This window comes from Balaenoptera acutorostrata, chromosome 2 (genome assembly GCF_949987535.1).
Source record: "Balaenoptera acutorostrata chromosome 2, mBalAcu1.1, whole genome shotgun sequence".
NCBI lineage: Eukaryota > Metazoa > Chordata > Mammalia > Artiodactyla > Balaenopteridae > Balaenoptera > Balaenoptera acutorostrata.
The window spans coordinates 118899705-118917314 of NC_080065.1; the positions used below are offsets into that span (position 1 = coordinate 118899705).

Consider the following 17610-nt stretch of genomic DNA (forward strand, 5'->3'; position numbering starts at 1 on the left):
TTATCTGAGTTTGTAGCTTACTTGTGAAGCAAATGATTCCAGAACCTGCTCCAGAATATAGGACAGGATTCCACTGGACACCTGGCAGGGAAGATTATGAATTCCCAACTGACTGAGAAACTTTTGTCTCTTGGTAGGCAGGCTATGAACACTGTATACTGAAAACAAACAAACAGAAACTTTGCTAATTGCTTACAACTAAATTTAATCATTGTATCAGAGAAAGGCATCTAACAACTTCCTTCTAAAATACTCAAGATGCTCTGCTAAATGAAAAGAACTTGTGCTACACCCATGGTGCCTTTAACATTAAATATTCTGGCAACTTTACTGCTTCACAATCGATTCTTGGAAACTTGTTCCTTTAGATTCTTTGGAATTCTTAAATAACCTTTTCTGACTTCATTTATTTAAATATCCCAGAATAGCCTCTTGAGCTATAAGTTTGATGATCAAGGACACTATTTTTAGCAGGATGAGTGCTCTCTGTGACTGATGTTATACTTTATTTTGAGAAGGACAAATTGTTCAAAAGATTGATAGAACCAATGGTATTTTAAACTGAAAGCAGTGCCAAGGCAAATAAGGCAGGTAGGTATGAAGTTGGAACACAAAAAGATAGGGATGTTTTTTGCCAGTTTAGCTAAAGGCTGGGGAGGCCTCCCACAAGATGGAAGGCAGAGACAGAGTCCACAACCCAGGCATAGTGATCTTTTAGGTAGTTTAGGCACTTCAGCATAGGTCAGGCTTGTTGCCCAAAAACTGGGTTCCCCTCTTGGTGGGTGTTGAGCCAAAAGACACAACCAAGCCAAAGATCGGGAGAAGGAAGGATTTATTACTTGCAGTTAGAAAGGAGAACACCGGGGATCTTTCCCAAAGCAGTGTCTCCCTGAACAGCAAAACTGGGGAAGTTTTAAGCCAAGAGTATGTGCATATCCATGAAAGGCCTTGTGTGGTATATGCATATTCATGAAGGGGCTTGAGCTGAGGAGATCTTAACATTGAACTGGGACAAAGCTTTAGGTGATTAAAGCCACAAGGGTCAGGAAAGATCAACATCATTCCATCCTCCATCTGGGTGGGGGCCTTAGCTCCTGTAGAACTTGAAGATGTGTATCATATTATGTACATACCTTGAGGAGGAACTAAGACTCTGTTTTATTGCTGAACTACTGTTTTTTGACTGCTTTTCCTTTGTTCCTGCATTCCCTCACTTCCCTTACGATCATTAATTACTGAGACCTGTTCAACGGCAAGCATTGTGGCCAGGCTTAGATCAAAAAATGGCTTCGGCCAAATATGGCTTCTCTTATGTCAAGAAAGCCATGCCTGGTTCTCTTTCTCCGTGGACCCCCTACCCTATCTGTTTACAGACTGGCTTGTTTGCTCAGTGCTTAATAACCCAGAGTAGACAGATGGAGACAGGACTCTGTCATAGGTAAAGCCAGTAACATCTTTGGTGTTATTAACATCCTCCTAGGTGGGAGAAAAATAGGAGATAGAGGAAGGAAGGTCAAGTACAATTTTTCTTTACTTTTAAAATTGTGGTAAAATATACATAAGGAAACTTACCATTTTAACCATTTTAAAGTGTACAAATCAGTGGCATTATGTACATTCACATTGTTGTGCAACCATCACCACTATCTCTGTACCCATTAAACAGTAACTCTCCAATCCCTCCTACCAGCCAGCCCCTAGTGACCACTATTCTATTTTCTGTTTCTATGAATTTGCCTATTCTAGGGGCCTTGTGTAAATGGAATTAGTCAATATTTGTTTTTTTGTGTCTAGCTTCTTTGACTTAGCATGATGTTTTCAAGGTTCATCCATGTTGCATTGTGTTAGAATTTTGTTCCTTTTTAGGCTGCATAATATCCCATCATAGGTATATACCACATCTTAAAAACACATTCATGCATCAGTGGACATTTGGGTTGTTTCCACCTTTTGGCTATTGTGAATAATGCTGTGAATATGGGTGTACAAGCATCTGTTTGTCCTTGTTCTCTTTTTCAAAGGCTTTTTCTTCCTGCCTCCACACCTCCTATTACAGCCTCAGGGAGCACTCAGTACTTGTTTTTGAAGACAAAAACAGGTTTGATTTAGCCAAAATGTGAGAACCGTGTGGTGATTAGCAAGTTTAAAGGCACCCAACGTGGGCTTTGGGCATTGCTCCTGGAGACTGAGGTGCCTTCTTAGGCAGTAGGTGTGAAATAAAATTCGTATTTTATGGCAAGACTAGAAAAATTTAAACAAAAAATTTTCTCTGCCCTTTCCCCTCCGCTTCCCCATTATGTGTGGACCAAACTTGCCACCACGTACTGGGACCCCATTTACCTGTCTAGCTACTCTTGTACTGGATTCAGGTTTTGTGAGGTTGAAGCTTATACAATGCTGAAGTATTTACAAAGTAAATACTTAGAATAAGACATCACGTCAAATTACTGGAGACATGGAGATTCAGATTCCCTGTCTTCTGAGGTATCTTTAAGCGATTTATCAGAAATGCTCATTACAAAGAGTTGCTTCCCGATTGACAGCTGGCTTCCCCTCCACAACTGGAAGCCACCGTAACTCTCAGCAACCCCTTGCTCTCCCAGGTGCCCATGCAAGTGAGGGGTCCTGATGATTCGCTAGCTTCATTTCATCCTGCCACTTACCGGCTGGTCTGAACGTACCGAGGAGCATGTCATCTACCTCAGTGTCTCTTGCATCCAGCTCAAGACATGTGCTTAGAATGGGTTGGGGCTTGAAAGGCTTTAGTGCCGTAGGCTCCTCAGTCTGACCTAAGGACAGGAGTGGTTTAGAAATCGGTGCGACGAGGCTGAACGAAAAAAACAAGGCGGTGGGCTTGAGGGTGGAATCCTCCCCTCCGCCGCAGAGGGCGCTGTCTTTGACTTTGACAGAGACCTACCTAAGACTGCTGAAGGCCGCGTTCCAACGGCGGCCTTCTCTACCCACCAACCTACCCCAAGGAGAGGAGATGAGAGACGCCTCTGGACTTTGAAGATTAGTTTGCGCTCCCATTTCCCAACACAAGGTGTGGCGTAGGAGGTGCCACAACCGGATCTTCCTTTGAGATAAAGAAAAAAGCGGAAGTAGGACAAAAGCGCTTCCTCAGTATTTTGCATTAAACCGGCTCTCCTACTTTCTTCTGGAAGGGGAGGTGCTCCACTGCTCTTTGCCGCCGCACTTAGCGCGGCAGCGGGGTCCCTGTGCACGCTCAATGGCCAACTCCGCCTCCCAACTGTCTTTCGGCGGCCCTGCCCCTTCCCAGGTTCTTGGGCCTGGGAGTGACGTACACTTGTACGTAACTGGGGGGGGCGAGGCCTCGGGAAGAAAAGCAGCTGAGCCGGGGTCTCGCGAGAACATTCCCCCTCAGTTCTCGCGCTGCTTCTTTACTCTCGTCGCGACGAGACCTTTCGAGATCTTCTCCGCCCCCGCTACCGGCACCCAGGCTGCGGCCGCTGAGCCGGAGCCGGCCTGAGTAGTGTCCTCCGCTGTGGCCCTCCTTCCAAGAACCTAGGCGCTTGCGTGGCCCTCCGCACGTCTCCCACTAGCCCCGGTTCCCTGGCCCACGCGGCCCGCTTTACGCACGCCAGCCCCGCCGGGGTCCGTGTCTTGTCTTGCCGGCCGGACCCGGGCTCGAGCCTGAGCTGTAGCCGGCGCCATGTCGGTGGTGGGCATAGATCTGGGGTTCCAGAGCTGCTACGTCGCTGTAGCCCGCGCCGGCGGCATCGAAACGATCGCTAATGAATACAGCGACCGCTGCACGCCGTGAGTGTGGGCCAGGGAAGCCGCGTGCACTGCGGGTGGGGGGGTGGGGTGGGGAGGTAGCGCTTGCTCCGGTCTGTGACCCTCGCGGCTTGGGGAACGCGGGCCGGGCAGTCACCTCCGTTCCGAGCCGAAACTCCGGTGGGTAGTGGACCCCCACTGCGTTTTAGGTCACTAGGGGCCGCGACCTCCCGTGTGGGTCTGCGCAGGGGCGAGGCCTTTTTTGTGTGGCCCGCCGGCCGAGCGAGGGCTCCGAGTGGGTACTTGGACCAGCGGAGGCTGTGGGTAGGAGCTGGAGCGAAGGCAGGCCCGGGATGTGGGATGGACCGAGATTCTCTTTTAGAGGGCACATAATAGGCCCAGGGCGTACTGACGTCTCTTCAGCCCAGCACAGAGTTGGGAGCTTTGCACACAGCAGGAGCTTAATAAAAGTTTAATTGAACCTGTCTGGCGTCTGCCGGCAGGCGGTAAGACAGTGCAGAGGCCGGAGTCCCACGTGAGTGGGGGGTGGGGTGGCGCCCGGAAGAGAGGGAGTCGGAGCACCGGAGATCTCCAGATAGGGTTGGCACGGAAAGATATAGAAAAGGATTTAATAAAATCGATGCCTTTTGGATACCTTTGCATTCACTTTGGTTTTTCACGTCGCTTCAGTATATTGAACTGAATGTTGGGTCATTCTCTGCTGTCATTCTTTGCGCACCTATCCCTAACAGCGTTCCGCTTTCACGGTAATACATTCCAACCAGGGTGTTGGCTGCAATTGTTAATGAATGACTCAGGGGCTCACTTTGACTTTTAGAACCTATGGTAAGTTATGGAACCAGTATAGACACAGCGCTAAGAAATCATGACTCACCCAGGTCTTTCCTTGTATAGGGTAAGAGTCTTTTGTACATAGAGACACCTTTCAGTCCATTGTCTTCCTCTTGACCAGAATCTTTTTAAGAAGTTTCTGTTATTTGCTAGGATCTCATTGTGTCTCATTAAGGGCCTCTGTTTTAAGGCTCGTTTTTCACCCTACCTTTTGTTACACTTATTCAGCAATTTCTGGCCAACTCGATTGCTCCCTATACCAGACTGATCTTTGCTACCCAGAAGGCTGACAACATTTCCCTTAAACTTATCAAATTTCTATCCCTTATTTTAGACCTAACCCATGTGCTTCCCCCAAAACCCATCCCAGATCCAAAACTACAGTTTGATGTTCCTTTCTCAATTTTATTTATAGTTTTTTTTAAAAAAAATTTATTTATTTATTTATTTATGGCTGTGTTGGGTCTTCGTTTCTGTGCGAGGGCTTTCTCCAGTTGCGGCAAGTGGGGGCCACTCTTCATCGTGGTGCGCGGGCCTCTCACCATCGCGGCCTCTCTTGTTGCGGAGCACAGGCTCCAGACGCGCAGGCTCAGCAATTGTGGCTCACGGGCCTAGTTGCTCTGCGGCATGTGGGATCTTCCCAGACCAGGGCTCGAACCCGTGTCCCCTGCATTGGCAGGCAGATCCTCAACCACTGCGCCACCAGGGAAGCCCCTATTTATAGTTTTTAACTAATGAGATATAATTCACATACCATACAATTAACCCTTTTAAAGTGTACAGTTTGTTTTCAGTGTAGACACAAAATTGTGCAACCATCAACACAATTTTAAAACATTTTCATCATCCCACAAGAGAAACCCTGTACTCATTAGCAGTCACAGCCCAGTCCCCAACCCTCCCATCTTCATAGCTTTTAACAGTGGGTCTAAATTGTATTTCCAGGGAAGTGTATTGTACAATGAAGTTTTTAAATATTTAAGCATTAATTTTCTATTTGTTATTGTTTTCCTCTCTGGATGCTAGTTTGCTTCATCTGTAGAGATAGTTTTCCTCAAATTAAGAGGGCTAGAGCACTGAGTTAGGCATGTAACTTTTTGGTCTTTTCCCAGCTAGAATTGAACATACTTTAGCTCCAAAAGTAAGAGAATTCCAGATATTGGAATGAAGTGTTCCTGTCCTTTCTTTTAGACTCTTATGCCCCCTTTTCTCCTTTAGACAAATAGTAACTACAACAGTTTTACAATGAATCTCATTATTTGGAACTGAAAGAGTTGTTTCAGAAAAGAATTTAATCTTCCCAGATCACAGTTAAATTTGTCCCAAAGACTATTTGATGGGTGACCAGATACACCATGTAATTGTGATAAGAATATCTGTTTAAATACTTAAAAGTAATTTTCCTTACATGTTCCTATATTTCCCGGGAACTTAGAGGGATGCCATACATTCAAGTAGTTTTTGAACTATGATCTCGATTAGCTTAGATTTCTGTGTTGGAGTCTTTGGCTAAGTAGAACATGGGGGGCAGAAAGGTTGATTTTTTTTTTTTTTTTAAAGTAGTGATTATGGAAGAATGGATTTATATCTCAGAGGTACACAGGGAGTGTGACATAGGTTTGTTTTAGTGTGAGAGTGGAATGAGATGCAGGTTCTGGAGGGTTGGGTATGGTGAAAGTAACTCATTTAAAATTGTGGGTGCAACAGCATTTCAATTCCATTTTTGAGGAGCCAGTTGAGTCTTACCTAGAAGAAACCCTTGCTTTCCCACCAAATTTAGGCTTCCTTTTCATTTTAGCAGATAATGAGTGCTTCTAATATACCAGCTGTTGTGCTAAGCACTGAAGGTACTCTGATAAACAAGTAAGATCCTGCCATCATGGACATGGCTAGTGGAGAAAACCAGATGCTAAACAAATATGTAATTGCTGACTGTGGTAAAGGCCCAGATGGGAAAGTACGGAAAACAATGATGGGGACCTAATTTAAATTGGATATGGGGTGGTGATGGAAGGTGCTTCTTAAAGAAGTGTCATTTAAGATGAAACCCAGAGGTTGAGTAGAGTTTTACCATGGAGGTTTGTGGTGGGAGCGAGGAAGAGTTGTTCCAGGCAGAAGGAATAGCAAGTGAGGAAGAACTGAGGTATACTCGACAGACTGAGAGGATTATAGCCACTTGAAAAAATGCTGTGAATTGAATCTGCAGAGGAGTTAGGCAAGGCAGGTTAGATTATAGCAGGGCTTTGTAAATCATGTTAAAGATTTTTATCTAGGTGCTGTGGGAGGTGATCCAATTGATATTTTAAAGATGTGATTGGCTTTTTTGTGGAGAACGGATTTATTTGAGAAGGGCAAGAGAAGAAGCCGGATGATGCTTAGGGGTATATTGCAATCGTTTGGTCCACGTGGGAGTTTATGTTGCTCTCCACCAGTGTGGAAGCATGGGAGAAAAGTGTGGGCGGCTTAGAGATAAACTTTGGAGTTTTAAATTATGAGTGTCGTGTTGATATTTCATGACCATAGGCTTTGGAATAAGATGGAAAGCCTATTTTTATATTTAGTTGGATTATTACTGTAGAAAGAGTACAACCTTAAAGCTTCTTTGGAATAAAAATGTTAACGGACTGCCAAACGTTACAGGAGTTAGTTGGGCCGTGCTGTACAAAATTTATAGGGTAGAGATGAGTTACCTAAGAAGATAATTCTGTGTATGAATAGTTTATGTTATCATTTTCATGGACTTAGTTCCTCATAAAACAGTATATTAGGAATTTGAAGAGATGAAATTGTTTGTTAATAACTGCCCTTGAGAGCAAAAGCTGAAAGTAAGGTGGGTTCTGGCTAACTGGCAGATTAATATCTGATACCTTATTTGTGCAAGAAAAGTGTTCCTCTATGGAGTGAATATCTTTACACGTTGTAGATCTAAGTAGAGTGTCAGGATGACTGGATCTTTTGGGTTCAGTGAATAGGAAAGTTGATTGGTTAACTAAAGCTTCAGACTGCTAACACTTCTCATGTCTAATTGAGGTTATCAAAGTAGTTTCTTAGACTCATTTAAGAACTAAAATACAACTTTGTATATAGAATTGGTAGGTGTAATCTACAGGAACTTTATGTCATCAGGTTCTAAATTGGGTTTCCTAAATTAAAACTTTTTCTGACTTAATAAAATACTTGTTTGCTTTAACAACAACAACAAAAATAAAGTGCTAAGTAAAATTGTTTCCTCTCTAATTATTTGCTGTTTGCTGTCTATCCTTGCATAACTTTTTCTAGACTTCTACAAATATATGTGGGGGCGTGTGTGCCCATATAAACAAATAGGATCATACTGTATTTTGTAACTATTTTCTTTCACTTATATTTTAGACATCCTTCAGAGTCAGTAAATATGAATTTACCTCCTTAAGTACATAATAGTCCATATTATGGCTTTAACATGCTTTCCTCAGATGTTCAGGTTGTTTCTAAATTTTTGCAATTAGAAATAGTCTTCAACAAGTCTTTTATTTTTATGTTTACATGTTAATACTTTTATTTTTGTTGGATAGATTTCAAGATGTGAAATTGGTGAAAGGATATATATGCTTAAAATTTCAGTACCTATTGCCAGAATACTTTACAAAAATTTAAGGGATTAATTTACACCAGGAACGTAAGTGATTTCTCTGTTTCACTGGGGTTTGTGAGGATTATGAGTTAAAATTATATAAAATATTTAACATAGTGCCTGTTACATAGTAAATACTGCCCAATTATTTGCTCATATTGCTATTATTACCTTTTTGTATTTTTTATTAATTCTCTTTATTAATGGACCATATATTGGGACAGTAAAATGAAATCTATGGAAGTTTGCCTTTAGGGTTTATCAAATATGTAGCTTTTAATGTGTAAATCTTATTGACTCAGGAGTTTGTGGTTCTTAAGGAACTGCATATCTTGCTAGTATGAGTTGTTTGATCTGTTCGATATCAACTGTTTTGGGTATTTTCTAGTTCTGGGCTAAGGCAGTGACCATGGGGTACTCTGATTAACCTAATAACCATTTCCATGCCAGTTTTGCCTGCTTCTCTTATTTGATAGTCTAAATACTATTGTAGGTTCTCTGAAAAACTCATTTTCTTATATTGTATAAGAAATTAGAGTCACAGCTGTCTGAATATCCTGAGAGTGGTCCTACACACACTTATAAACATGAAACTGTACCTTTTAAGGATCTGTGCTGGTTGCAGCTGTTTATAACATCCTATCAGAATATGCATAAATGTTTGGTCAGTGGTATCTTTTACCCAGGAAAGAGAACAACGGCTATTCTCTGGTTTAAAAAGATGATTATTTCTAGGACTTAAAGATTAGAACAGAGAAGTCTTGAACTTGATTTAAATTAACTTTGTGTAATGTCAGCCTGTAATTTGGAATGGAGGAAAGGTAATATCAGTCAAGTAGCAAGTGTCTTGAGTACTGCCGTTTTTAGCAGCATTAACTTGGCCTTGTGTAAAGTATAGAGGAAGTGTAAGATAGAGTCCTGCTGTGGAGATGTAATCATTCTAGTTGGAAATATGAATGACGTAAAGCAACAGTAAATAGAATAAGAATAGAGAGTACAATTATGCGCAAGGTTATTAAATATAGACCTTAATTGTACAAGTTCAGAGGACAAGTCACATCTGTGGGGGATGGAGTGATAAGGAAAGGCAAGAGTGGGACTTGAGCAAACAGGATTAGAAAACATGAAGAAAGGATTGGGACAGTCTGCGTGAAGGTATAGAAGTAGGAATAAATCTAGAGGGTTTGGTAGGCAGTACAAAAGTATGTATGGGGACTAACCTGGTGGTCCAGTGGTAAAGAGTCTGCCTTCCAGTGCAGGGGTTGCGGGTTCGATCCCTGGTCATGGAACTAAGATCCCACGTGCAGTGGGGCAACTAAGCCCACGCGCCACAACTACTGAGCTTGGGCGCCTCAACGACAGAGCCTGCGTGCTGCAAACTACAGAGCCCACATGCTCTGGAGCCTGCATGCCACAACTAGAGAGAAACCTGCACACTGCAAGGAGAATGCAGCCAAAAAAAAAAAAAAAAGTATGTATGTGTGGGACTTGGAGTTTGATAGTCCTGATTTTGAATCCTGAACTCTAGTACTAGTTATGTTTCTGGGCACATTAACTTGCCTTTATTCAGTTCTTCATTTACAAAATTGGGTCAGTAATAGTTCTTGTCTCAGAGTATTTGGGAGAATCAAGTGTAGAATGCTTAGCACACTGCCTGGCGTATGAAGGCTCAAAAATGAAAGCTGTGGGACAAGGGAGCTTGACCTGCTTGGATGAAAGAGAGGCTTCCTGCCATAGATAGGGATTGCATGCAGGCTATGTGAAATTTTGGAATTTTCTGGTGAGTGGCAAATAGTATCAATACATATTTCCTTTAAATATCTTGTTCCCTGTCCAAATCCTGACAGAATCATTCAGCCACTGAAGATTTTTTAGAGTGTTTGTTGAGGAGAAACAAACTTAATGGGGGTATTTAGCTTCTCTTTTTAAAAGAATTACTTAATTTAGGGGGGCTTCCCTGGTGGCGCAGTGGTTGAGAATCTGCCTGCCAATGCAGGGGACACGGGTTCGAGCCCTGGTCTGGGAAGATCCCACATGCCGCGGAGCAACTGAGCCCGTGAGCCACAATTACTGAGCCTGCGTGTCTGGAGCCTGTGCTCCGCAACAAGAGAGGCCGCGATAGTGAGAGGCCCGCGCACCACGATGAAGAGTGGCCCCCACTTGCCACAACTAGAGGAAACGCACAGAAACGAAGACCCAACACAGCCATAAATAAATAAATAAATAAATAAATAAAAAGTTACTTTATTTATTAGGATTGCATAACAGTATTTACCTAAATAGTAATGGCCATCTCTGGTGGGAGGGTGTTGGTTGTGGAGTTACTGATAATCCCTATTTTCTTTTTTATACTTTTCTAATTTTCAACGATGAGCTTGCACTGGGAAGCACTGAATAGGTTCTAGCGTTGGTCCTAAAATGACGTAATCTTTTTGGGCCTTTTTCACATTTAAGTATTAGATTTCTTTAAGTAAGGTTTTAGTTTAAAAACCCCTTCAATTTGCGCTGTTTAACATATCTACCCTCATTCAGTTGTCCTTTTGAAAAGGAAATGGTAGGACTTTTTATTCCTCATGATTTTAAAGATGGCTGAGTGGGTTTTAGTGGATAGTTTGAGAAGGTGAAGCACAATTTTCATAGCAAACTAGTTGGTGTATTTTTGGTTTGTTCTGGTTTTTTTTTTTTTTTTTTTTTTTTTTTTGTGGCTGTGCCATGTGTCTTGAGGGATCTCAGTTCCCCAACCACGGATTAGACCCAGGCTATGGCAGTGAAAGCTCAGAATCCTAACCACTAGGCCACCAGGGAACTCCCTAGTTGGTATATTTTTTTGTATGAAACTCAGACCAAGGTTTCATTGGAGGTTTAGTAATAGCTAATGTTATTTATGATGTGCCAGTCTCTGATAAAAGTCCTTTAAAAGTGGATCAACAAATTTAATCCTTATAACAACCATATTAGGTAGGTGTGGTCATTTCCCCCATTTCAGAGATGAACAAATTGAATTTCAGAGCAGTTAATTAACAGGTCACACAGCTAGAAAGGTAGAGAAGGGATTCAGACAGACCCATACTGTCTAATTCTAGAGGCTGAGCTCTTTTTACTGTACATGTGTTCAACTCAATCAAATTGACCATAAAGTGGAAAAGCTAAGGATTCCTTTCTTTAATGTACTAGTTGGCTTGTTATAGAACTTTTTTTAGAATGTAAGAATTATGTAATAATATATTAATGATTTTCTATAATATGATAAGAAAAGTGTGAATTCTGCCCATACTTTGCAAGAGTTATGCCTTGTTTGAGGTGTAATTGCTATATTATGTGGTGAAAATTGATGTTCCATTAGTGACATTTGATTGCTTTGTAAGAGGTTGGGAACTGTTTGTAGTGTGTGCATATGTAGACGAATAAAAGGATGAATAATTTGAACTGAGACAAACTTTTATTTAGCTTTTCAAGATATAAGAACCATTTCCTATCTATTACTTCTAAGGCAGATGTAGATTTTAAGAGTAAGTAAAAATGTTAACTGACTTCAAAGAGAATATTACCTAGAGTAGCTCTGTACAGTAGAACATTGTGTGATGATGGAAATGTTCTACATTCACATTGCCCAAAGTCCAGTAAGTTTTAAGCCAAGTCTAATAAGTTTTAAGAGGTAGAAACAATTTTTACTTGAGAGGGATTGGGAAGGCATCACAAGTGTGTGATATCTCTGGAGAATGAGTGAGATTTAGAAGGACCAGGGCATTTCAGGTGGCAAAAGTGGTAGAGCAAAGCAGGAGGATTGGAAGACTATTTGACTTGTGTTGGGGCACTGTGTGCTTGAGATTGCACCTGGAAAATGGGGGTGGGGTTGGGATTGTGAGAGACCTTAGGTTCTACATTAAGGAATCTGGACCCTATTTGCTGGTAATGTTTTCGTTTGGAAGGTAATTAGAAGCAAGACAGATTCAGAGTTACCAAGGTAGAATAAGAAATTAACCCTTCAACGGACATACAATAAAGTTGGGAACATTAATTTTTTCATTCTTAGAGCTAGTATTGTTTTGAGGAGATGAAGGCTTGAAAACAGGGCTGCAGGAAACAATGGAAGATAAATAATGTTGGCTTTTAGTTATGTTGGGATTGAGGTATTGGTGGGATGCATCTTAGAAATTCAGATCTGGGCTTCCCTGGTGGCGCAGTGGTTGAGAATCCGCCTGCCAATGCAGGGGACACGGGTTCGAGCCCTGGTCTGGGAAGATCCCACATGCCGCGGGGCAACTAGGCCCGTGAGCCACAACTACTGAGCCTGCGCATCTGGAGCCTGTGCTCCGCAACGAGAGAGGCTGCGATAGTGAGAAGCCCGCGCACCGCGATGAAGAGTGGCCCCCGCTCTCTGCAACTAGAGAAAGCCCTCGCACAGAAACGAAGACCCAACACAGCCATAAATAAATAAATAAAATTTAAAAAAAAAAAAAAAAAAAAAGAAATTCAGATCTGGTGGCTTTTAGAAAGATGTAGGTTTGCATGCATAGGCTAGAAGGAGTGGACAGGGTGAATGGAGTAGGTAAGATTACGGTGGGCAATTTTCTAAAGGGCTGTATGGGCTGTAATAGGGGAGACATTTAAGTGGTACTTAGGAAATTTTTTTTTTTTTAAAGTGATAGGTGGTATATTTGCAGAAAGGCTGAGCTTGACACCTGTGCTCTAGAGGGGCTACCCCCCAGCGTGTTCTAGGCCCATAGAGCTTAGGGTTCATAGGAAATCTGATGAAATCCCAGGCTGTGTCATATTGATACAGGGCATAGCTGCCTGTAACTGCTCTGGGAGATTGGCTCACAGGGATTCTTGCACCATTGGTTGGAAAGGGCCACTGAGGCACAGAGAGGCTGAGCATTCTGCCAGTTTGTACAGGGCTGGTAAGTTTATCTAAGTAAAACGGTTCTACTTAATTAATAGGTCATCTAATGTGGTCAGATTTGGACCAAGGCAGTATGGCTGCAGAGCTCTTATTCTTACTCATTCCACTAAGTTCGAAGAATTAGGGGTCCAGGGAGGATAGAGAGAGGGTCATAGCTAGCTAGAGTGTAAAGTATGGAGAAATGATCTATAGTCCTGACTCCCATTGCTTTCAGATTGTATGACTGGGGACAAATTTACTTATTAATACCTTTTTGGACTCAGTTTCCTCTCCTATAAAGTGGGAATAAGATAGGGTGCTTATGAGGATTAAATGAGATAGTGCATATAGGCAATTTATGCAGTCATTATTATTAAGTAGGAGGAAGAGAAGGCTTTACTAACCTGAGGGAGAAATGGACTCTGGGAAGAGCTTTGTCTTTTGGATTTTTTGGGGGTGGCATGGGTGAATTTGATCTTATTTTAGCTTGAGAGAAATCAGCTACTGGAAAGGGAGGTGACAAATATATGCAAGGTTCCAGAGTGAAAAACAGGGGGAAGCATAGAGGCCATGGTAGCAAAAACATCAACTCCAAAATAACTGACTTTTTAAGCTTAAACAGTGTTTTAAAGTGTTTATACCTTTAAGCAAGTTTCAATTTTGCTTTCTAAAATAAGCAGCATATAGATCAAACCAGCAGGCAGTATATGAATTGATTTGGAAGAATGTGTTCAGAAGTGGGAATGAAGTTCCTTGTCAGAAATTGAGTCTTTAAAAAAAAAAAAAGAAGAGAAATTGAGTCCTTGGAAACTAGTTCTAGAAAAATAACTTTTTACGTATTCAGTATTCACAATAGGACAAGAGTTGTTTTCAGGGTTTATAGACCATTCTTTTGGTGAAGTTATGAGCTGTTCTAAACACAAAGAACATTTTATTGATGTATTGATAGGGTATACTATTTTATATTGGAATTTTGAACACCAGACTTGAAGAATTAGAGGATAGTGGAGACTGGTTAGTCCACCTCTCTCCAGTATTTCAGACAGATGGTCATATCAAACTTGTACTTCAACATCTAAGTGACGAACTCCCATTATTCTAAGAAGCAGCGCATTCCATGGACAGTTTACTCAGTAGAAAGGTCAAAATCATAGACTTACTGTGTGCAGTTAAAAATAATAGGGCTTTTCGGCTAAGACTCAAAAATCTTGCCTGCTTTTTTTTTGCTGTGCTGCGAGGCTTGTGGGATCTTAGTTCCCTAAACAGGGATCGAACCTTTCCCCCGCTGCAGTGGGAGCGTGGAGTCTTAACCACTGGACCGCCAGGGAAGTCCTTGCTTGCTTTGGTTTTGGATGTAATAATTACAGTAAGGTTTGATGCTTAAATGTTTGTTTTGTCTTCTAGGGCTTGCATTTCTTTTGGTCCTAAGAATCGTTCAATTGGAGCAGCAGCTAAAAGCCAGGTAGAATTTTGTTTTTCCCTAAAGTGACTTTTTTCTGTGGTTTGTCTATCCTTCCCATTCAGCAAGTATTTCAGTGCCCATTATGTGCCCAACACTGGGAGCCCCTGGGTGTACAATTGAGAGAGATGAACCTGATCCTTCTTATGTACTTGAGTGAGAAACAAGTAGCTTTTTAAAATAGCATGAACATATATAATCTGTTTAATGCAAAGTGCTAGGATGTATTTATCCAGATATTGTTTAAGCAAGGTTTGCTTGTTCCTGGGTATTTTATTTTTTTAATTTTTTCCTGGGTATTTTAAATGCTCGTTAAAGTGTCTTGTTCTGTTTTCATCTTACTCATATTTAAGGTCAGTGTTGATCAAGGTTTTAAAGGAAGGAAAACATACTTGTAGAAGCACACTTATCATTAGTTTACTTTTAAACCAGGAACCTGCCATATTTGCTGGTTCCTCTGTAACCAGAGCAGCAGAACCTGAAGAGTTCTATTTTCCTGAGTGTCTGAGGTTGCTATAAAATTAAGGAGTTGCATGTTAGATGTTTTAATAGTTCAATCTGGAGCAACGTATAGAATGAATAACTGTCTCTTTTTCTGGACCAGGCAGCACCTAAGATTTATAAGCCCGAGAAAATGGTGCTTGGCCAATTTAATTAAATTGGGTGTTTTATAATCTCATTTTCAGAAAGTTCAAGATGTTTTAGGAGACAGTAGATAGCAAGTACAGAGCTGTTTTGAAACGTCTTTCCTTCTAAAATTCCAGTGAATTCTTCCTGTTTTTAAACTTGCTTTCATTATTGAGAATAGTTATTGTACTAAACTGGCTGCCTAGTACTAGGTTGACATAGTTATTGTGATACTGAGTTTCTACTTGGCAGCTTACTGAAACAGGGCCTGACTTTGGAACCCTCATATTGTTTTACAAAAGAACTTCTGTTTGTGCCTTTTGACATTCCTGATGCAGAGGAGCTCTGCTGTTTTTCCTTGGGACTTGTTGCACTTACTTCTGCATTGGGAAGAGGAGCCTATAAGTCTTAAGCAGAAGTTCATTCTTAAATTTTTTGAATGTCCTTTGCCAGCATTTTTTCCCATAAATTATAATACTTTATTCTAGAGAAATTAGAAAATATAAATGTAAAAGTGTAAGGAATTTGGAAGTTAGCATACTACCATTATCCAAAAATCTTAATGTGTTAATATCTTAATGTGTAACCTTTTGTACTCTTTCTAAGCATATAAATGTTTTTCTCCCCACCCCAAGAAAGTGACATCATATCATATAGATACTTGTCTCCAGACTTCTAAAATAATCTTAACCATTGTATGGATATGCCATAATTTATTTACCCATTCCCCTGTCATTTACCCTCTAGGCTCTTTGCAGTTTTCTGCTGTGATAAATAATGCTCTGTCAGTTTATTTGCATTATCTTTGTGGGCTTAGTGTCATCTTTTTTTCCTTTATGGTAAGTTTTCTTCACTAGAATAACTGAATTGATACATACTGCCAGATTGACCCATGGAAAGTTCGAATCACAAACTACGGGTAATTTTTAAAAGATAAAAATTATTTTATGTAAATGTTTGTTAGAAGTTTAAGAACAGAGAATACTTTTATAAGGGTAATGACCTGTCTTCATGAGGAAGTAAGGCAGTCTGGGCTCTGGTCCTAGCCCTGCATGTGACCTGTACAGGTCCCTCACTCCTCACCTCACAAGCTAGCAGGCATCGTTCAGAAAGGTTTAGTGCTGAAGAAAACTAACTCAGAAGGAAAATGATTCTAATTTAACCCTGAGATTGTTGAATTTTTTTTTTCATAATTTAATTGCTATTAGTCTTTCCACTCTTTGACTCTGATACTCTTTTTCTTAGGTAATTTCCAATGCAAAGAACACAGTCCAAGGATTTAAAAGATTCCATGGCCGAGCATTCTCTGATCCATTTGTGGAGGCAGAAAAACCTAAACTTGCATATGATATTGTGCAGTTGCCCACTGGGTTAACAGGTATAAAGGTAAGGTTTTCAAGATAATACCTTAATGACTGAAATACAGTATTTTATGTTATCAGGTCATTGTACATTATACCATTCTACTTTCAAGTTGTAATGAAAATGGTTACAAATGCTTTGGAAAGTCTTTTGCTAGTAAAGACCATTGGCATTTTTTGAATAATCTGGATTTTATTTGGGAGCCATAGGTGGCACTGTTAGTAGGGGTTGGACAGATAGGTGGTAATGATGTGAAGTTAACTGCCATTGCTACTTGTCTTGTTGACTAATGCAGCAGTCTTGCTGGTATGATTTTAGTGAATGACTTCCAGAAGAGCAGGCAAAGAAATCAACGCTTTAAAGTCACTGCCAGATATGTGGTCATACTCTTGACAGTAGGATTGGAAAGGTGTTGTTCTTTTGGGGAAAAGGGAGTTTAGTCTTTGCTATCTCTGCAACATCTAGGAGAGTCTCTTTGTGAAGCATGCAGTGAACTGATCATGCAAAAAAGATTAGAGGCTGAGGGATGGGTACGGTGAACACATCTCTCTCTTGCACTCAGGTGATAAGAGGAATCCAGAAGGGTATTTGAGCTTTTCAGGCAACTGAGTTTAGAGAGAGGAAATGTGGTGTTTGAGACACCCCATTTGGAGAAATAAGGATCATGGGAACAGGTTCAAAATCCAAGAGATGATGAGAATTGTGGGGAAAAGGTAGTTAATTGTGCCGTTGTCGCTGAGAATTCACTTGAATTTGGAAGTGAAGAATTTTGATAACTGAAAAATGATCACTGGGTTTACTTATGGTATTTTCAGCAATAATTTTAGAACAGTTTGAATGGGCCTAATAATGGATAAATATGGAGTGCAGAGGAGGAAAAAAGGAAAGGGAGCTGAGGAAATGGGGGATACTTACAGTCAAGAAAGAAATAGGATGGGTATTGGCAGATTTAGTCAGAAGCGTTACAAGTGTCAAAGGAGAAAGAGACTAGGGAGAAGACCTGGGAACAAGTGGATCCAAGTATGAGCTTGGAGGAATTGATGAAGACTTAAATGAGAGAAGAAGGGGTAGCTTTGA

The 17610-nt window shown here is 41.0% G+C and overlaps 2 protein-coding genes across 2 annotated transcripts in view; one reads left to right on the forward strand and one right to left on the reverse strand.

Moving 5' to 3' along the window:
• LOC130707181 (uncharacterized) lies at positions 1–3675 on the reverse strand. Its single transcript, XM_057540394.1, has 4 exons — positions 3601–3675; positions 2918–3290; positions 2664–2789; positions 1–158 (listed from the first exon to the last, which is right to left on the reverse strand). Exons 1-4 carry the CDS (start codon positions 3673–3675, stop codon positions 1–3), a joined length of 732 nt encoding a protein of 243 aa, XP_057396377.1.
• The window catches only part of HSPA4 (heat shock protein family A (Hsp70) member 4), a 42631-nt gene continuing 28437 nt past the window's right edge, over positions 3417–17610 (forward strand). The window contains exons 1-3 of the mRNA XM_007188573.3: positions 3417–3780; positions 14490–14547; positions 16417–16557. Of these exons, the coding sequence (XP_007188635.1) occupies positions 3674–3780; positions 14490–14547; positions 16417–16557 (306 nt within the window). The 5' untranslated portion in view covers positions 3417–3673. The remainder of the gene's footprint in view (positions 3781–14489; positions 14548–16416; positions 16558–17610) is intronic.

Excerpts from the sequence above, each read along its gene's own strand:
- LOC130707181 (XM_057540394.1), bottom strand. The coding sequence starts at position 3,675 with ATGGCGCCGGCTACAGCTCAGGCTCGAGCCCGGGTCCGGCCGGCAAGA. Across the intron at positions 3,291-3,600 it reads CGGACCCCGGCGGGGCTGGC|GCCCAAGAACCTGGGAAGGG; the intron begins GTGCGTAAAGCG and ends CGTCACTCCCAG. Across the intron at positions 159-2,663 it reads CGGTACGTTCAGACCAGCCG|TATACAGTGTTCATAGCCTG; the intron begins GTAAGTGGCAGG and ends GTTTGTTTTCAG.